The following is a 22232-nucleotide window of genomic DNA, read 5'->3' as shown; positions in this document are numbered from 1 at the left end:
CCCCCCCCCCACTGCACCTGTTAATTCACTGATCAATTAGGAAGTCTACTTTAAATGTAGGTTGCTCTGCAATTCTCCAAGGGGAAAGCGGAAGCAGCTGTGTAATAAAATGACTTTGTGTGTGTGGAGTTGCTTCATCCCTAGGTGACTTCCAGCCAGGGAAAGAAATCACTGCACAGTTGCACTTTCATTTTGCACTTGAGTAGCAAACAAATGACCCAGGGCCTCTTGCACTGAACACTACTGTGGCTTTTGCTTTTGTTTTCTTTCTCTTCTTCCTTGTTTTATTTTTACATTTGTTTTTCCCTTGTCTTTGTGTCATGCCTCTGCTTAGCTTTATCGACAAAACAATCTGTGCCTAATGTTTAAACAACATCTGTAAAATGTGTTATTAAATTACATCAGAAGAAAAGCAGAATAGTTCTATGGAACCCACTGACCTCTATTGATTTTTAGATCACAGAAGCTGAAAGGATAATTTGTGAATGTTTTAACATTTTCATCTAAACAGGTCCCTATATTTATAGGATCTTTGATTACTTCTAAAAGTATTTGCTGCATTGCTACTACAATTCAGAAATAAACCTGACCTTTAGTTGTTGCAGCTATTATAGTAAAGATCAGATTTTCTAAAAATAAGCTTCCAATTTTACCTGCCTGTAGTGTAAGAGTCTATCTTTCCCCCATGGGTAAGAAACGGGAAGTGATGCTTGGATGCTTGGCAGGTTTAAGGGCAATAGATAAAGGACTTGGGAAGATCCAGTGTGGATTCTCAATCTGAAATCTATCAAGGACACTAGTTGTGATGCCTTATCAAATGTTAGGGTGCTGCCTAGAATTTTATACTACCAATTGATAGAAAAGGGTTCTCTTCCTATTTACATTTCTTTCTCTATACATATAATATTTCATATTTACTATATAGTTTACATGTAAAAACAGCGTCACCTCCTCAGAGCACAAAGGGGTAAGTGTTTAACATGAGGCCTTTCTAGGAAAATATAAGAATGAAAAGCAGCCAAGAAGTGAAAGAAGTTTACTCTATGTATTGTAGGCTAGTACTCTGCAGAGACAGGGTGTGTCTGTGATTGCCACGTAGTACTGTACAGCATAAGACATCAGTTTTCATTACAGGGAAGCCCCTGGTCTGCAAAACTGGCCTAAAAATGTGTGTGTTTTTATTTGAACATTCTACACTCACACTTTCAACATATAAAAGTTGGTATACTAAAAAGAAAAAAGAACCAATATTGGTTTTGAGTTTGCAATACATATGCATGTTCATGTATGTGTTCGTTCATGTATGTTTATGTTTCTTTTAGATATCTGCCTAGGACAAGGAGTTGGGGGATAGATAAAAACACATTGTGCACGCTTATGAAATTCTCAAACAACAAATAAAACACATCTGATAAAAAAGTTGAATACTGAAATGATTTTTAAAGCTTTATTTACATATTTAAATATCTAAAGACCTGAAAAACTATCTACTGTCAAAACTTACAATATTTCTACTTCAAATGAAAAACTGCTCAACATATGGATATTGTTCTAAGAAGTATTTGTCACAACAATGAAAAGAAAAAACACCTCAAAGCCGGAAAGTTTCAACGTGTGATTTTGACCATTTCTCAGTGAGATTACACCTGAGACTGAATGAGCAGAGGAGAAGGGAGGTGTAAACATATGGTGCAGCCTCCACCTCACAACTGACCACACTTGAGTCTAAACCTCTCCCAACACTGAGGTAAGCAGTCATAGAAGTTCACATGGAAAAGCCATGCAATATCTTCTGTGAATCAAATAACGTATTTGCAATATCTTATGTGGGTCATCAACAAAAGATGTTTGCATAGATCTGCTCTACAACTTCTCTTGTGATAAAAAATCTCAGTCAATTCTAGGCTCAATCCAACCTTTGTAAGATCCCTCCTCTCTGTTTTTATTCTGACTAAAAGAGTGAATATGGGTATTTGTAATTACATCTCTATCTCTGTTTTGTCTTCAACAAATCTGTCTTATTGTTTTGCAGTAAGGATCTTTCTTTCACTTTTGTGTCAACACAAAAAATCAAAACGTGATAAATGTTGGTGTGAAGGAACAGTGCCCAAAGTTCTTGTCTCCATTTCTAGTCGGTGCCTCACTGAAGCTGCATCAGTTAAGGTTTCTATGACAAGCTAGCAACTAGACATGAGTTTATAGTTCTCACTTAACATACTGTGCATGTCAATACATTATGTTCGTGCCAATAATTATGACTGATCTACACCCAACCTGCCCTTCAGCATTTTATGAAACATCTTCAACAGTGACTCATAGCATATACAAAAATTTACATGTGTGTTAACAAGTTTTAAGAAATCTAAGAAGATATTTTTTTAAGTTGTAACTAAATGAAGTGAAGAGGAAGTCTTAAGACATTAATGATCATTTTAAAGTTAGGATTTCTAGAAGAAAATAACCTCGTAGGCTGCCATTCTATGCAATGAAAGTATTTATTTGCAGGCTCTCAAAAAAAATCAAAAAACTTGGTGTGATTTTATAGTAGAGTAAAAGGAAAATCGACTCTACTTTCTCCACCTTTTAGTCTTCAAACAGGCCATTGTTTAAAATTCTTTGACATCTTCAGGTTTAAAAAGACACCTTCATTATTTGTATGTTCTTTCCTATCTAAAGCCTAAAGAAATAGTTTGGTGAGTTCTTTTGTTTCATTTGGTTTGCTTTAGTTTGGTTTTTCTAGAAAGTTTCTCAAGATAACTCTGGCTTTCCTGAAACTCCTTCTATAGACCAGCTGGCCTGGAACTCTGATAGCTTCCTGAGTGCTGGGATTAAAGGCGTGCACCACCATGCTTAGCCAGAAGGTTGGCAAAACGTTTTCTACTTGAATCAAACACATAAACACCAGATTCATTACACTTCAAGAAAAGAAACCCATCTCAAATATTTCAGGTTGCTTTAGAGACATTCTCTCCAGAAAAAGTTGTTAACAGGGAGATAGAGGAATCAATAAATCCAAAGCAATGACGGGCAAGGAAGGACAATTTCTACCAACAGAACGGACAAGGAGAAAGGAGACAACCACACACTTTGGTCCCTTTTGAAAACATAAAGGTAATTTTGAAATTATCTAGCTGCCAATTAGAGTTTCAGTCTGAGGTTTACACACACTCTGAAAATTGTTTCCTAGCTTCCTAATTTCTAGTCTTCTTTTTCTCCCCTCTAATACAGAACAAGTTAAACCATGGTTAATAACTTATGAAGGTCTGCCAGTTTCAGGTAGACCTTGTGTGGACAATCTAGAGAAATGATAGTGTATATAGATTGGCTGGCATCACAGGAAGATCTCTTTGCCCCCAAATTCACAAGCAATGTCCCATCAGTGGTCTGTGCACAGCAGAGTGTGCTGAATTTATTCTGGTAACTCTGTTTATGAATAAAGTCTGCTAGCAAACACTGGGGATGAAGGGAGATGGTGTGCACAGTAGGCAGCCAGCTCCTTAGTGCTCCTTAGAGCTCCTTAACTAGAGCTCAGCCTGCCACTCCTTTACCTTCACCAAAGAACATTTCCCAAGGAGATGCCACATTTCAACAGCTTTCACTGCATTAGGACTTTAAAGGACATCATCATGACTTTAAGCCTAAAGCCATGATTGTACGTGCACCTATAAAACTATGCCTTTCTTATGGAATCATCCAGATTTTTCTGAAAGACTGACTTCAGATATGCAGTGTTAGCAGTCTTGAAGATTTCAAAAACAGTAGCAGATAAAAATAGACAAACAGCAAAACCTCAGAGGCAACAGAATTCAACACATTTAGATATAGTATGGCTTTGATGCTTCCCTAGCCACTAAGAGCGCTGCAAACATTGATCTCTGAAGGCTGTGGTAAGGTCATAGAAATTGATAACCCTTCCAAGCAAAGCTCATGTGAGTCTGTCTGTGTCTTGCAGATAGTGTACTTGTAAATTAATCCTCCAAAGGCAAATATACCATAAGTAGCTTGTTATCTCTAACATACTAAGTTGAAGAACACATGGGATTATATTGACAGAAATTACATTTTCTATAATGGGGTTTAATATATCTGAAATATCTCCCAAAGGCTCGAGGCTCTCTAACAGTGAAGGGTCTGTTAATGTAAATACAATGGGCCTCAAGTACAAATGTATTCACCAAAATGGATTAGGCTATATAATCAGAGATTCTGTAATATTAATCTTTGATGCCTATTGAACAGAAAGAAATACTTGTGTCTACAAACTGCCATTCTCAGTTTTCTCCTTTCTCCAACAAGATTTTGAGGCTTTTCTGGATTGTACTTCAAAGAATATAAGACTTCTCCATCAAAAACACTGATCTGAAAATATTAGGGTGATTAATTAAATATCCTCAGTTTTAGGGGCGATTGGATTTCAATACCCTTCAAATACAACAGTAGGCCTGGGTGATTGTTGTTAACATGGTTTTAGCCGAGACACAGAGGGAAATGAATCACACTTTCTCAAAGCCTCAGTGCAATATTGCTGGACATGTAGTCAGAATGTTATAGCTTAGGACTCAGTGTGTAACCTCAGTTTAACCCCAGTGCAGAAATTTCTCCTTTACTTAGAAATAGCATTGAACAGCCTTCAGCAACATCAGATTTTGAAGACCTTCAGAGAAAAAAAAAAACACAAATACTCATTTTTTCCTTTCCATATTTAAATGATAAGACAATACTGGATGACATCTTTGAGGCACAGAATGCCAACAAAATCTAATTGAATTAGCTTTCCATTGAATTTATAACTGCTATTTGGTAATGGTATATTTTCTTCCTTCAGAGAAAATAGTATGATACCAACTCTATCAATCATCCTGAAGAGACAAGCCAAAGAAAATGAGGCAGAGGGAGTACCCAATATGCACTCATCCTGTGCTTAAGACCTGTTGAGTCATAAAGTAGGAGGAAGGCAATACATTCTATTTTCCAAGTTAGAAAACATTTCTCCCCAGCAGTCCAGTTTAGTTCCACCTTTGGATCAGCAAGCCACTAGAGAAAGCCTCAGCAACAGGGTGTGGCTTCTTCATGCCAGACATTAACTGTAGGTTGCCAGAGGGAGAAACAGATTGTGTGTAAACTCAAGCCAAATTACTCACCAATTGTTCACTTGAAGGATGGTGAGTCCCGTATCTTGTGCCAACTGCTTTTTCTGTTCTTCAGAAGGGTAAGGGTGCTGAAAGAGATCAAAAAAGGTATGTGTACAACAGGCAATGTTTATACCATTTTGTCAATAACCTAAGTGTCTAGTGAAGTCTATAATTAAAGGTAAAAATGCTGAGGTGTGTCACTCTTATTAATGGAAGACTACATCATCTAATTAATGGCAGTAAAAGACAAGCCAATTACAAAGATTAGTGAAGTGTAGAAATGTCTATTTAAGACACTTGCAGAGCTATGATACAGAGTTTACTCTTTAACAAGTTTATTTGTTTCAAGGCTAGAAAGTTTATGATGATCTCCACTGTATTTTATCAGATTGGAGTGTGTGTGTGTGTGTGTGTGTGTGTGTGTGTGTGTGTGTGTGTATTTGTGTTGTTATCTAGAAAAAATATTCCTGTGATTTAATATACTCTCAACTGAGGTCTCCAGTATTCAGGTGTTACATTCTCCCTCCATAACTCTGTACTGCTGGATTAAAATATTAAAACTAAGCTAGGTATACTTTATTTAGGTCACTCGTTTCAAATCTTGCTGAGCAAAACGCCCACAAGCAAAGCTCAACCAAAATTGGTGTCATCTTCACTGTCGTTTGACAAGCTTGGGGGTCATTTACAGAACACACCTCTGCATGGGTGTGGCTTCTCCAGAGAGGATTACCCTAGGGAAAAATCCCATCCTGAGTGGGAGCAGCACCACCCTGTGAGCTAGGAGCCTACACTGAAGAAATGGGGAAAGAGAAAGTTGTTTAGTGTCAGCACTTGGCTGCCTCTGCTTCTTGTCTCTAGAGATGTGAGAGTGTAGATATTGGTCCCAGGCTCCCACAGCTGTGCCTTCCCCTCTGCACTTTCCTCTCTATCTATGATGAACTGTATCCCTTCAAAGTGTAAGCCAAAACAAATCCTTTCCCCGAAGATTATTTTGTCAGGCTTTATTGTTGTTTTTCTTTTCTTTTCTTTCTTTTTGTTTTGTTTTGTTTGCGTACAGTGATGAGAAAAGCAATGCATACAGTTTGTTTCCACACCTAAAGGTCAACGTATGCTAGAATTCTGCATAAAGACCAATAAGAACTCAAAGGACATCATATTTCACATACTAAGAACAAGCCCAGTTCGGTTCCTCATGAGGAAGAGAGTATAAAAAAGTATTGATTGCATAATTAAATAATGAAATGAGTTTGGAATTTTATAGAAATGTTTGTTTCTAGAAACATTTTCTGCTTAGCAATCAAGTACAGCTAAGTTGCAATACACATTTGTTGCAGCTGGGGTTGTGGTTTCCACCTATGGAGACGCTGGCTCCCTTGAAAGGTTGCTTCCCCATAAATTCTTCCCAGATAAAGTTGCCCTGACAGACAATCTTCTACTCTTAGCTCCATTATGAATGAGAAAGGGCACCCTCAAGACTCAACCTAACTCTGTGTGCCATGGAAACTAAACTCTGGTCTATTGGATGATAATTAACATAGCTTTTAATCTCATTAATAATGTCTAATCAGAGCTTAAGAAATTGTTAATGATCACATCAGTGCTTTTACATGTAACTTTAAGTATGTCCTACACATATTGGGTATACTTGTGGAGAGCAGGGATATAGTAATTTTTCCCATAAGCATTGTCTTTGATTGCCACTTAATCAATAAATATACAATTAGACTGAGGCTTTGCTTTCATGGGCTAGAGTGCCTTTCTCTAAAGAGCTCGAGGTATATTTCAGACAGGATGGTAATTAATCCCCATTAGATCCCTCTGAGTGACATGAATGAAACAACCATCCCTCTTGTTTTGCAGGTGAGGAGACTAGCCAGGCAAAGGGAAGGCCAATAGCTATCGTTCCTCCTCTTCCAGAATCTAAGTCTTCACAAACCTCCATAGGGCTTACAAAACCTTCAGAGCCAGCCACCAGGCCCCACCCTTTCAATGCCACTGACATCTCACCTGGTGCTTTGATCTCACTCAGCCACATTGTTCTCATTTCTGCTCTTCTAACACACCAAGAGACTACTCTCTATACTTCTCAGTGTCAGGGGTCAGCTCAAGGTTATGTACACACACACACATTTATACAGACACATACATGCATACAGAGACACACATACATACACATGCATACATAGACACACACAGACATAGACAAACATATAGACACACACATGCATACAGAGACACACAGACACACAGTGCACACAGAGACAGATACAGACATACACACACATTCTTACAGACACACACATGCATACAGAGACACATACATAGACAAACATATAGACACACACATGCATACAGAGACACACAGACACACAGTGCACACAGAGACAGATACAGACATACACACACACATACACACATAGACACACATGCATATAGAGACACATGCAGACATACACACATGCATACAGGGACACATACAGATACAAACATGCCAACAAATGCATATAGAGGCAGACATAGACACATACATAGACACATGCACACACACACACGCACACACACACACCACACCATGCATACACATCTTATCACATCAATCTTTTCCTTATTCCCTGATAGCAAGACATTTTCTTATTCTGTATTTTCTTGTTGGAGTATCTTCTTACTCAAGTACCAGTTCAAAATTCCTTGCTTCATTATTCATCATACTTAAAATCTAGATGGGTATGTAATGGGAAATTAGCAACTAGTTTGAACAGAGACTAACTACAACTAAGGTATCGTACACAGATACTATCTATCGGATTCAGCACCAAAATGGATAATAAGGTGTCTTTCAGAGCTCATAGAAAGTGTAGGCATCCATGTTAATATTTCTTTTGCCTCAATCCTAATCGTGGAATTGACTCATGTGTTACACTATAATGAGCTAGGACCACACTCAAGAAAGAAAAAAAAAAAAACACAGGTATTGGGACTAGTATAGAACTAAACATCACCCAATATCCTGAGCTTAAAACATAATCCCCATTGTATAAAAGCATTCCACACAATTCTCATCTAGTGAATCTCTCTTCTTTCAAACAGAACACTGAATTATAATGTTATAATATAGTAGTTCTATCTTTATACCAGTTGAAAAACTATATATAATAAAAATGACTCTATTAGAGCTTATAAATGATACTGTACTTACTAATTATAAGACTTTGAACATGAGCAACTTTTATAACCCTCAATTTTGTCACTCTGAGTCCTAACATCCATTGAAATTAATGGCTTGTCAACTAATAGCTCTAAACAGTAGTGCCCAATAAGAGATACAAACTACAATTTGAAATGTGCAATTTTCTTTTTTTAAAAAAAAATTCTTGCCAAGGAAGAACACATAAGGTTTATCTGGCAACTACTACCCCCCTCCTAAGATCCCCCCTTCAAAATAACAGTCTAAAAAGGAAACCATCAAAGAGAACTCTTTAAAACTGTGATAAGGATTCTGAAGTGTAGCTCTTCACAATTGATGGTTTCTGCCTGGAGTATGGGTGGAAAAGGGCTCAGCTTTCTTTAGGGGACAGGGCACTGGGAGTTGGACCATGTTCCAGTGAGTATATAGACAACACAAACTGAGGTTTTTCTTTCTTCCTTTTTTGGGGGAGGAGGTCATATATTTAGGGGGGACATAGAAAGGACTGGAAAGTGAGTGTGATCAAGGTACATGATGTGAAATTCCCAAATAAAACTATTATGTTGGAAAACATTCTTGCCTTCGTGTGTGTGTGTGTGTGTGTGTGTGTGTGTGTGTACATGTGTGTGTATGCACATGTGTATGTGTATATATGCATGTATGTATATGTGGGGGGGTGTAAATGCATGTCGCAACACACTTGTAGAAGTCAGAGAACAACTTGCAGAGTTGGTTCTATTCTATCAAGTGAGATTCAGAGAGTGAACTCAAGTTAGCAGAAGCCTTTACTATCTAATTGGCCCCAAGTCCTCAATTCTTATCACCTAGTTGTTGATGCTATTTGAATATAAAGTTGTAAACATGCATACAGGTATATTCTGGTCTATAACATTTTCTGTAATATTATTTACTTAGTTTTCCAGTCCCTATGAAAGTTTCTGTCAATTATTTATCAGGAAAATTAATAAATATGTCTATTCTCACTCTTCTGTAGAACTGAGTTACACTATTTATTGTCTTATTGGCTGTCCTAATGCTATGACCAGAACCAGATGGAAAAATTAGTATTTGTGTCGTTCCTATTTAGCTACTTTGAAAATTGAGAGTTGTCACAGCAATTTCCCTGTCCTGTGTTTTTCGAGAGTATTTTTGCATGCTTGTTTGTGAGCAAGTCTTACATACATTCTTATAAGACAAATCCAATTCACATTTTATTTATGCAAATGGTGTCAGAAAAATTCTCCTTGGATCATTAAAATTACCTGAATCACTACAGCTCCAAAGAGATGCAGTGCGGCCCCCAGAATTCCACAGCAAATTCCACTGGTTTCTTCACATCATGTAGTTTCTGATTTCATAATTTAAATATCACAAAACTGAGAAAGGGCTAGGTTTTTTTCTTCTCCTCTGTCACTTTTCATGTGATCTGATTTTAAGTAATTGGAACAAACTGTGTCTAATTTCATGCAGCATAATTGCTAGGCAGCCCCAAGCTATAGAGACTCAGCACTCTGTCTCCATTAAGCAATTTTCAGCTCTTTGGGATATATTTTTTATGTAGATATGAATGAGCCTGGATAAAATTAAATGTCACAATGATTTGGACATTATTAATAAGGGATATGGTATGGCAAAGAGCAGGACATATATATATGTATATACATACATATACATATATATACGTGTATATATGTATACATATATACACACACATATGTGTGTGTGTGTGTGTGTGTGTATTAAATTGAATATTCTGGGGAATGGCATCCAGAACCTTGTACTTACTGGGATACCAGAAAATTCTTTGTCTATTGTAAAGGAGACATGTTTTTCTTTCTTCTCATGGTCCCTTGGCCTTGGCTTCCTGTCCTACAAGCTCTCAATTCATGTTTTTTAAGGTATAATTGCCAGAAAATACTACATGAAAACTCTGACTCCATGTAGCTGATACCCGTTTAACCAAAAATTCACAGAAAAGTAGGCTTCTAAACATAAACCTAGTAGTTTAGATATCTCAGATCCTATGAATCTCAATTACCTAGGCTGTTTGTGGACAGTATGAGTTATGTCTTTGTAGACATAGAAAAATGGATTGAGCAAAACCAAACCAAAACAAAACAAAAGCCAACTGCCCCCACATGCTCAGCAGTCCAGGCTTCCGTTAACACCATGCACAGCCTGCTGTGCTCACCCACAGTGTGAATGAGATGAGGGCAGAAGCCATGCTGCAGAGCATCAAGAGTGATCCCTGAAAGGCACCATTTTCAGGAGAAAACAGGAAACTCATTCCAAACTACTGCAACTAAAGGATAAGCTTCTTTTGGCCATCTACCTGAGCCCCTATGCCTTATTGCACATAAATAACAAGTACACTGGTTGAAGAAAGATCAGTGGGTTCTTGTACAGCATTGGCCTACTGTACCAATCAGTTTAATCAATTTGGGATATCCGAGTAAATTTGACCACTGTCCAGTAGGCAGTGAGGGAGACCTAGCTTTTGCTGTATACATTAGCCCTGTGACATTATCTCCTAAAAGCTTAATTATTTGCAAACAATTGATCAAGATGGGAATTTGAGACGGGAGATGCAAGTGCCACTGGGAGACCTGTGAAACATTAAGAGAGCAAATGAAATTAACTCTAGATCCTACAATAAGAATTAACGATTGCAAAGGGAGGGCTAAGCAGTGCAGTAGCTACAAGGGTTCTGTCTGGAGTGCTTCCCATTTGATCTGCATTAACACCTCAGGAATGAGTGAAAGCCATAAAGCAGTGATTATGTCTGGGCAAATCGGACCCTCCCTTCCAGCATTCAACCCGCACACATGCATCAGTCTAGTTCCCCAGGGAAGAGAGGAGATGCTGGACTCGGAAGGGAAACTGGTCACATTGAAGAATGGAACCCCAGCAATGAGAGAGACCTCACGAGATGACCATCGTCATTTCCCTAATCAGCGGCCTAACTTCCACTCCATTTTCCATTCTTCATGTGTTTCTAGGTACACAGAATGACTTGCAATGAAGACCTAGTAGAGAATGGTTGTCTTATAGCTTTATCAAAGCACAAAATGATCCCCAGTGAATGTGCTCTGAATAACTGCAATAAAGAATATCTGGCCAAAAAAAAAAACAAACTAAAAATAACTCATATTAAAGTTTAGTCTGAACTGTCATTCTCACTAGCCAGGAGGAACAGCGGATGACAGAAAGAAAATGGCACCTCTCTAAAGAAAATTTTTCTTAGTGCAATTCTACTTTTATTTATTGAGGTTGGCATGGGAGACCCTCCCACAGTGCTGGCAGTTATCTGGTATTTACGAGTTTACAATACCTTGGAAAAGAATTTATCTATTTAAACAATCAAGCAGCCTTTTCAGATGAGCATCAATGGAAAAAAGACAGAAACTCTACAGTATACACAGATGGAAAATGTCCAGCCTTATATCGTAACGCTATCCTGGACCAAATGGGCTCCTTTCATCAAACGTCCACCCCTGGCCGAAAATGTGGATGCCAAGACAGTGATGAACTTTATCTTATCTGCCCTGGTAACCAAGTTTCAATAACATCCCCTCCCTCACCGCCTTGCCCACTCAAACAGCACATTGTAATGGCAGCAGAAAATTTGAAAATAATCCTGTACAGAGCTCTCCGGTGAGATAATGGAAGGCTACACTGCCCCTTCTCAAGCCTCAGATTAGTAATTTCTTGTGACACAGAAGTGCCTCTATACAGAAACTGCAAAACAGCTATAACAAAGCAATAGAGGTAGAAGCAATTTTCAAGCAAAATGTTACACGCTATACTTTAAAAGGTATGGGAATGGGTACTAGAGGGGCCGATCTAACAGGAGGAATTATGGCAACTGTCCAATATCAGCCTTATCAGGGCAATGTTCTGTGGCTTGGCTGAATATGTTGGGAGAACAATTTCAGAACTTCTTTTATCCTTTTTTCCTCCAGCCGTGTGCCTCCTCCACAGCTAAGTTTAATGCATTAATATAAGTTGACCTTGAGCTAAACTCTGGTATGTGATGGAGAGATACTCCCTTTAAAGAAAGGGAGAAAGCTACCATATGGCTTTTAACCATTACATCTCTGTATTCTTTTAAAACTTCAGAGTTTTCACCTTTTGATGCTAAGGAATTAGGAATATAAATCAAAATACCCAGCTATGTGTTTGAGCTCTAAGAAGGTAAGGAGAAAATTGGTAACCAAACAGAACTACATCTGTTTAACCTAATTTTTTGCCTATAAAAATTTCTCTCATTTTAAGTGAAATTGCAGTCATCTCACCTTACGCATTGACTATGAATAGCTTACACTGTGACAATTACATTGATCTAGGATACTTTTTTCTTAAAAAAAAAATCCATAATGCTTCCCTATTGTCTTTCAGCTTTATGAATTAGTTTTACTGTTTCAGTGAATGCTTTTTCTGTCTTCTGACTGCACATTATCAAAGAGACACTTTGTGCCTGGCATTTACATTACAAAAGCAGTGCTCCATGCACTTGAGGAGCATAGCCTGAATGCATAGCAGTCAGGTCCTGCGTCCCCACATAGGCTTGAATCGAAAGGAAAGGAAGCAACTGTGGTCCTGGCTAAGAAGCCAAAAAGATAGTTGGAGCACCATCAGTGAAGTTGTAAATTTTGATATGTTTTCTTAATGTTCTGTCAACATCTCGAGTCTGCCTGCTTGTCCAGACTAAATGTTCTATTTCTTGTTTGGCGCTGGCTTTTTCTGGAAGTTAGTTGAGTCACCCTGTAGATGATCTCGCTTGGTATCTTGTCCATATAAGACTGTAACAAATGACCAGTGGAGGTATGTGGGTAGGGAAGTCAGGTAAGAGAGTCTGCAGCCTTGATCTTATCACTTAAGAGTGACAGATGAGTGGAAAGAAAGGCAAAATGCTGGATAATATTTCACCGCTCTCCTTTATTTCTTGCATTACTGCGACCATATTTTGAAGACATAGCCAGGAAAACAGTTTTGTTGCCAATTATAAGGCCAATATTAAGTGTTCGTCCTGCTTTGCTTAACTAATCTTTTAATTTCTTCTAAATGTAAATTAGATGTAAAATAAAATCCTGAAAGAAGACATGTATCTTTTCTATAGTCACTGTAGTCTAGTATAATAATGTTTCAATTCATTCTTCAGTAGCTATGTTGCAGAAGCACTTTTAAGTGCAGGCAGAATAGATAAAATATAGGACTCTAAATTAGCAATTACTTATATACCTTCCTAAAAATCTTAACATTAATGAAAAGTGCTAGAATTATTTTGAATGTTTATAATTAATTATCATCCCCTGAATGTTGATTATCTCAGTAGGCAACCACGGAAACAGAAGGAAACCAAACAGACTAGATAGGAGGGGCTTAGCGGTGGGGTAGACTAAGAAGAGAATGCAAGTTTCACTCTTTGGTTTATCGTTTCATCCAGCCATGCAGTTTCTTGTGTAGTCTCCATGGCCATCACAGGAAGTGGTTGTGTGATTAGGTGTTCTTCCCATGGGAATGCTAAAGCTTGGTGAAGACACAGAACTTGACTGAGGGCTTCCAGTCACTAGTGTGGGTGCAGCGATCTGTCCTGAGTTTCTCCCACTTGCTTACTTTCCCAGTGACGGACCCTTCCCATTTCCCTATTCCCGTCTGTGACCAAAAATATATATATCACAAAGGAGTGTGAAGACCATGTACATCACATCCCTTGGAACGCACAGAGAGAAGATAGTTGCCATTTCTTCCTACACCCCTCCCTTTCTCATATCCACCCCATCCTTTCCCTATTCCTCTCTGGAAGCAAGTATTTTGGGCAAGGTCGAGAAAAGACTGAGACATCTCACCAGGGCTTTGCCCACACTCTGTCTTGAGCATCCAGTTACACTTTATTAAGTATAGCATTGCTGAATTAACACTTAGTAAGTATAGCATGTATTGGACAGAGAGGATGCTGCCCCAGGCATTGTTGAAAATATTTCAAATACATATTTGCACAGAGAGGTACAATGATTATAATCATTTCATAGATAGGAAAACAAATACAAAAAGGATAATCATTCTCAAATTGAACATAGCTGGTACATAGTAAGACTTGGATATGAAACTTGGTGGTAGCATCAAGTTAGAAAGATTTGATGTGTGTGTGTGTGTGTGTGTGTATGTGTGTGTGTGTGTGTGTGTGTGTGTGTGTGTGTGTTTGATGGGCAGACCTTTTCATTCCTGATGAGTTAACCACAGATGTATATGATGGTACCTACTTATATATAAAGAAACTATCATTCTAATGTGCATATGTATCTTTTATTGCTCCAATTCAGTTCTGTTAATGGAACCAAAAGTCAATCTTACCCTAAGATTAAAAAAAAAAAAAAAAACCTCATTGGAAATCACTACACCCATCGCTTTATTACTGTTTGTAGCATTGCTTACACATGCAAGGATGATGATAGGTTATATGCAAGAACATGGTTAAGTTCCCAGAATCAAATGCCTGCTAATCTATCTAACCACATTCCACTATGTCTTAAATTCTCTACTTTGAAATAAATTGGTATGTGTGTGTTTCCAACTACTTTCATTTCTTACGTGATTCTTAATCAAGTACGAGTTAAGCTACATTTAAAATAATTTCAAATGAATAAACTAATTCTGTACTCAATAAATATTTGGTATATGAATGAATAAAAGTTACTGAAGTTAGAGACACCAGAGTCCTTTAACTGGCTTTTTATTCCAGTTGTTTTGTGTTTTCTCAGACTGTAGCTCTGCCTGTCCTGGAACTCATTATGTAGACCAGGTTGGCCCCGAACTCACAGAGATTCACCAGTCTCTGCCTTCTAGGTGATGGGATTTAAGGAATGTGCCATTATGCTGCATGCATATCCTGGCTTTTGTTAGTAGATTCCTGCAGATAAATGTCAAGAAACCTACTGTCCAACTTCAACAAGTATTCGTCTTTCTCACTCAACTTTTTGACCACTTTAACTTCTGTTTTTATAGTCCATACAGACTCACAAGCTAACTTGTTTCTAAATAAGTTGGGGTTGGATTTGTCCCTGAGAGTCAGCTACATAGCTAGATCATTTCCCCTTTTGGTCTCTCAGATCCACTCTATGTTGTCAGTAGGTTTGGCTGCTGCAAATGTTGTAAGTATGGGCTATTTCCAAAGTGATGAACTTCAAGTTCTCAGTGTAAGGAGTACCCAGAGCAGCACAGGACAGGAGAGATGTCAGAGGAAATGCTCTCCACTCAGCCTCTTCCCAAGAACTGCGCTTTAACAAACTCACATGACAACAGCATAATTCACGGAGCCATTTTTCCCAAGAGAAAGTTCATGACTGACATACAATGTAGTCTAATAAACTAAGAACCATTTTTCACACTATCTTCGCTGATCTCTGCTATTTGAGAGAGCATGCCCACTAAAAGGGACCCATCACCAGCCTAAAGATCACTTTTCCACTTTAAAAATCAAAGTAGAAAGTGTTTTGAAACTGAAAGAGAAAAAGTCAAGAGTGTGAAATACTATCTGGACCATTCTGGAATGAGTCCTTATCACTGCCTCTAAAGATGCTTCTATCCAGCATTAATTATTCAGAGAACAGCCGTAGCAGCAGCAGCAGCAGCAGCAGCAACAACAACAACAACAAAAACAAAAACAATAGCAGCAGCTCCTTGTGTAAAGAATAGAGTGTAGCAGCAAAACAGTCCATTTGTTGAGGTTTCCAAAGAAAGGCAGAGACGGGGAGGAAGCAATGGAGAATCCGTGCTGTTCCCAATATGACTCAAGACCCCTGGAACTGGTACTCATTCTCTAGTGCTAATTTTCCCACTTAAATTACAGTGATGGTGTAGCTTCATCTCATTAGAGATCATTGTCCCCAGTAGACAGTTGTGTTTATGGGGGACTCTGGCTGTTCCACACCTGCTGATCAGGTTGCTATGTGATCAAGGCTGCATACAAACAGCAGACTTGAGCTTGCTGGACTGCAACTGATGAGCCCAGGCTAATTCAGGGGTGATTATGTAGTTTACTGGACCACTAAACCTCTTTAAGCTTGTAATTACTGCCTATTTGAGTAAAGCACATTCAAAAGCAATTCACTGCATCATGCCTGCCCCAGCTGGAAGCAGGCTGCCAGCAGTCTGTGGGGACATTAAAATCTACAGGGACAGGGATTGAAGCCCAGCTAGCAGACACTGGGAAGCAGGCCTCACAGCCAAGTGTGCACACATCTCCTCTCACCTCTCCTGACCAGGCTCACCATTAAAGGTGCAATGAAAACTAAAGAACAGCCATAAAAATGGAAAATACTAGAAGGGAATGCTGCAAACTGCAATATAACGATCGCCTGTCTTTTGTAAAGCTAAAAGTTAAAAAAAAAAAAATCTTTTCACAATGAGAGTCTTAGGGAGGGAGGGAGGAAATGAGGGAGGGAAGGAGGTAGGGAAGGGGAGAGAGAGAGAGAGAGAGAGAGAGAGAGAGAGAGAGAGAGAGAGAGAGAGAGAGAGAACACAGCTGAATTTGCCCTGTGCTTACTAAAAGTTCCATCTAAAAGGTACCAACCTGAAGGGGAAGACACTCCCCTTCATTCATGGTAGAACTGGAATGTATGGAGATTCAGATACTGTCCACCTTCCACCTACAAGGCTGCATTTATCACCTTTGGCGGGAAACCGTTATTTAGCCAGTTAGTTGACTTTTACTAAAATCACATGTGCAGAATTTTTGTAGTTAATGAATTTAAACGCCTGAATTAAATGTTGTTTCAAAGGCCAGGAAAGATGTATAGGGAAAAAATATCAGTTATTTACCAATGTTCTCATTTTCTTTTGCTGTCCCCTTAACAACTGGAGTTCTTTTGTGTAAGAACGTGTACAACACGCTTTGCACTGCTGTGGTATAATTATAACTTGTCTCTAAGTAACAAAAAAAAGACTGAAACTTAATGAGGGGGGATTAAGTTAATTTCTTTTTTAGCTAACAGTTTCCTGTCTTTTAAAATGAAGACCTTGGTAAAGAAAATGTTCAAGGGGGTTGGGGGGCGGAATTAAGCTTTTTATTTCACAGAAATCTCTACTTTGGAATACTGATACTAAACCAATAAGTAATGTTTATTCTTTAAAACTCCGTAAATTTGTATTAAGTAAAGCCACAGAAATTCCTCCCTAGCTGCTACATCTCAACTCTACAGATCCAGGGGCTTCATAGTTATCTAGACATCACTGCCATTAATATTCATTAGGTGGGTCTGCTTGCATTTTTATAAGCTGGGAGAGAGGCAAAAGAAACAATCAGAATTCTTTAACACATGGACATTATCAATTCAACATATGCCAGGCAGCACTACATCCAGATCTGAAGTTCAGATTCAAACGCGATTTACCTTTACTGAGCCTGGTCCCACCAAACCACTCTCCCCCTTTACCCACTGTGGCCTGAGCTAGTTAATTGCATCTACTCTCTGCAATACGCATGGCAGTTTTTCACCATACTTCTTTTAACAGCATAAACCTTACCTTGCAATCAGACTAAAGAGAATTTTCCCTTAACAGAAACGAGCAAGCAAACATCTCTAGAAACTTTTTTTAGTGCTACGATCACCTTTGTCCTTTTGAATTTTCTTTCAAAAGCCCCTACTGATGATCAGTCACAGTCTGTCTCCAAAGGTTCCAGAAGAGAGGATATGTTACATTTGGGCAAATACTGAGTATTTATTTCTCACATTCTGCATTTTTAGTTACTCAGTCTAACTGGACTGGAAAATGCTAATGCAGGTATGTCCTGATCTTAGCACTGTGGTTTGACAATGAGTTAGATAAGCAAGAGAAAAGTGTTGCTGGGCAGTGGTGGCTCACGCCTTTAATCCCAGCACTTGGGAGGCAGAGGCAGGCGGATTTCTGAGTTCAAGGCCAGCCTGGTCTACAGAGTGAGTTCCAGGACAGGCAGAACTATACAGAGAAACCCTATCTCAAAAAGAAAAGTGTTAGACTGCTCATCAGCAAAAAGACCAAAGAATGATGGCAAAAATGATGATATTAAAGTTAATGTAAAGAGTGCTTCTGGCCTCCATTTATAAGACTTGGCTTTGCATTTGAAGGATACCTATATATTTACATAATACTTTATACTTGTGAATTTTTTTTTATATTTTATCAATCTGAATCTCATGATTACCTAGTGAGTACATAAAGTCATGTCTCATTACAGTCAGTGTGCAAGGGAGTGAGCACAGGGCTGGCACTCAGGGTCTGTAGCTGGAGTGCGTCTCCTAGGCTCTTGGCCTCTTTTTGCTCAGTCTAGCTTTCTTTACACTCTACTGGAGCTCAAAGTTTATCTTGTTAATGATAAAGTAAAAATGCTGGAGTTATATCTGTCGGAGCCAGTTGTGAGGCAGGGATAATAGCCTCTGGTTTTTCTTTCTTTGTTTGTTTTTATTTTGTTTTTTGAGACAGGGTTTTTCTGTGTAGCCCTGGGTGTCCTGGAACTTGCTCTATAGAGCTAGGCTGGCTTCTAACTCAGAGATCCCCCTGCCTCTGCCTCCTAAGTGCTGTGATCAAAGGCATGCACCACCAGCGTACAGCTCCATTGTATGATTTAATGTGTAAACATGCATTGCTCTCTGCTTAGAATTAAACAAATTAGACCCAAAGAAAGAAGAATGACTTTTAAAGGGGCTGTCATCATTCTGACTCACAGGCGATGTGGCAGTCTGACAAGACAGCATTTGCCCTTTCTAAAACAGGACCAGGGAAATCAGTACCTTTGCCTGATGAATGCTTAGTGTGCTCCTCTCTGAAGCCACTAGACACAGCCTTGATTTGTTTAATGAATCTTTCTCTGCCATCTCATTAGTGACACGAGCTGCTAATTATGTATCCAGAAGGGCTAATTTCCCCTGTTCCTCTGTCACTTTTTGAGAGGATTCAGGCCTGGGTGTAGAGGCAGGAGAGTGGTCATTAAGCCCATGATGCTTCAGTGATATGGTTACACACTTACAAACGGCAAGTCAAAAGGAATAACACTTAAGAGCCTTGATTTTGAGAGCTTCAGTTAAGTGTACCACATTAAACAACTAATGTCTTTGGGATTTGTGCTGACCATATGGTCTTTGAAAACACCTTTTAAAGATTTGTGCATGATTATTCTATACCAGAATGCTTTGCCCACGTGTGTGTGTGTGTGTGTGTGTGTGTGTGTGTGTGTGTGTGCACGAGTGCACACTTCATATACATGCTCTGTGCCTGCAGAGTTCAAGAGGCCATTGGATCCCCAGGAACTGAAGTTACAGATGGTTGTGAACCATGGTGTGGGTGCTGGGATTCAAGTTCCGGTTTTAACTGCTGAGCCATCTCTCCAGTCTCTGGCTGTATGGTCTTAATGAAAGCTTCTCAGTTTCCAAGCCTCACTTCCTTGTCTATACACCAAGGAAAACAAACGTGGTGGCAGTAAATGACGCAATCTGTGAAAAACACATCAAATGCAGGTCGTGATGGGCTAGGAAAAGATATGACTAATCAATTGTGGTAGAGGTGTTTTAACCTATATTTAATTTTCATAATTCTCTCTATCTGGCCAAACTCACTTTCAGACTCTAGGGGAGGCTCTCAGTTAGGCTATTATGCTCTGTGCCAATGCAGAACCATACACAGAGAGGCCAGGTTGTCTTCAGGACTTGCCATTACTGTCATGCAGTGTTGTGTACCAGAATCTCAGCTGGGCATAGAGGCATGAGGATGGACAGAACTACATAGAAAGACCATGTCACAAAAAAAGAAAAAAGAAAAAAAATGCAAAGCATATACATTCTCTATAGCACACCACTGGTTCTGTAGGAAGGAAAGTGGGTGTCCTGTCTATTTTTCTTTTCCATGCTTTAAACTCAACTCTGACTCCTCCTGAATACATTTGATCCTCACAGAGGTGACTAAATATTATATTCTTACAGAAAAAGACAAGAGTATAGAAGAGAAAACACTGAAAACCCAAGGTGTGTGAGAGATAAAACCATAGAATAGATGTGGCGAGGCTTCAGAGAGATGAGTCGGGATGCTCCAGTGGCCTTCAAGGGTCACACACACACATTCCTGGGGAGCGTGTGAGTCACGACTCAGGACCATTCAAGGTGGGAAACCTGATCTGGCTCCCTAGACTTGGAGATTGAGAGCCTTTGTCTTCCTGTGGCTAGAAGTCAGAATCGGTCATGCAACCACCTTCCTTGACAAAGGATAAATGCCACAACTGGCAGAAAAATATGCTCTCAAGAAAGGGGAGCAGAAAATTCTTTGGCCTGGGCTCCAGTGAGAACTCATCTTTGAATACCAAGCACCCTCCATCACAATTAAAAACACACCATTGCAAATGAAGGGTTTGGAATTATTTCAGTCCCAGTGCACTTACAATATGAGCCTATCAATAGTTATAATTAACACATTTTTTTGGATGCCTGGTTGGTGAGCAAATGCTGTCATTGTTTTCCTTTTCATTTTAGCCCTTTTAAGCAAAATCTTTTTATTGTTGATGACATTGTTGTCTTAAAAAGATTCAGATAAGGGGGTTGGAGAGATGGCTCAGCAGTTAAGAGCACTGACTGCTCTTCCAAAGGTCCTGAGTTCAAATCCCAGCAACCAAATGGTGGCTCACAACCATCTGTAACAAGATCTGATGCCCTCTTCTGGGGTGTCTGAAGACAGCTACAGTGTACTTACATATAATAAATAAATAAATCTTCAAAAACCAAAAGGTTCGGCTAAATATATAAAGAAGAAAACGGAGGATGAGCCAGTGAAATAGCTTAGTGGGTAAAGGTGCTTGTGCCAAGCCTGGGGACTTGAATTTCATCTCCAGTACACATGGTGAAAGGAGAAAACCAATTCCAAAAAGTTGCATACACAGACAAACACACACACACACACACACACACACACACACACACACACACACACACAGAGAGAGAGAGAGAGAGAGAGAGAGAGAGAGAGAGAGAGAGAGACAGGCAGGCAGGCAGGCAGACAGAGACAGACAGACAAACAGACAGACACAGACACAGACAGAGACAGAGACAAACGGACAGACAGGCAGGCAGAGACAGAGAAAGAGAGACAGACAAAGACAGAGAAGGAGAAAGAAAGAGAGAGAGACAAAGAGAAAGAGACAGAGAGAGGCAGAAAACTAAGAAGAAAAATGCATATTGTGTTACAGTTTCACAAAACCTCTAGCATATTTTGATTCTGTATCTCACACCAAAATTCCTCAAATAGTCCTTATTCTAAAATATAGGAAATCCTATCATTTTGATGATGCCAATAATGAGCTCAACTACCACATGCATATTTGTTTAATGGCTTCATTTATTTTAATTACAAAGAGAAACTAGATTTCACAGATGAAAGCTTTTTTTTTTTTTAAGGCTCCAGTGCAACTGGGATTTTTAAAAAATCTGTGATGTTAACCAGTATATAGTAATGGATGCTCTCAGGGGCCCTATTTTAGACATTTTATGCCACATAAGCCCACCCTGAGTGACTACCACCAGAGAATTCACCCCTGTTTTAAGAAGACCCAACTAGGAGTAAGTATCCAAGGGTCCCAGCAATGGCTCCAGGTGACTTTTCTCATCGTAGATGGACAGTGATATGTTAGCTATGGAAATGCTGGAGCAGCAGGCTTAGCTCACTAAAGATAAGATCTCAAAGATAAGGAAATAATTGCATAGATTTCTTTTCCCTTTGTTCAGAATTCTGCCTACAGCGTTTAATATTTTGTTGAGAATTGAAAAAATAAATCACAGTTAGTAAGTTCAGTTTAATTCTTGCTTGATTTCCTTACTACGCCACCTCTGTATGGCGAATCAGGAAGCCAGAAACTCATCAAAATGAATTTCCATAGGAACAAAGGACACAGCACCTCA

The 22232-nt window shown here is 39.0% G+C and overlaps 1 protein-coding gene across 3 annotated transcripts in view; it reads right to left on the bottom strand.

The window, feature by feature from the left end:
* Window positions 1-22232, bottom strand: part of Meis1 (Meis homeobox 1) — a 140844-nt gene that overhangs the window by 19951 nt on the left and 98661 nt on the right. For all 3 annotated transcript variants that reach the window (XM_031342251.1, XM_031342249.1, XM_031342250.1), the window contains one exon: window positions 5142-5218. In XM_031342251.1, the coding sequence (XP_031198111.1) occupies window positions 5142-5218 (77 nt within the window). The remainder of the gene's footprint in view (window positions 1-5141; window positions 5219-22232) is intronic.

This window comes from Mastomys coucha, unplaced genomic scaffold, assembly GCF_008632895.1.
Source record: "Mastomys coucha isolate ucsf_1 unplaced genomic scaffold, UCSF_Mcou_1 pScaffold22, whole genome shotgun sequence".
In the NCBI taxonomy this organism is placed as follows: Eukaryota; Metazoa; Chordata; class Mammalia; order Rodentia; family Muridae; genus Mastomys; species Mastomys coucha.
This window is presented reverse-complemented; position numbering and strand designations above follow the sequence as displayed.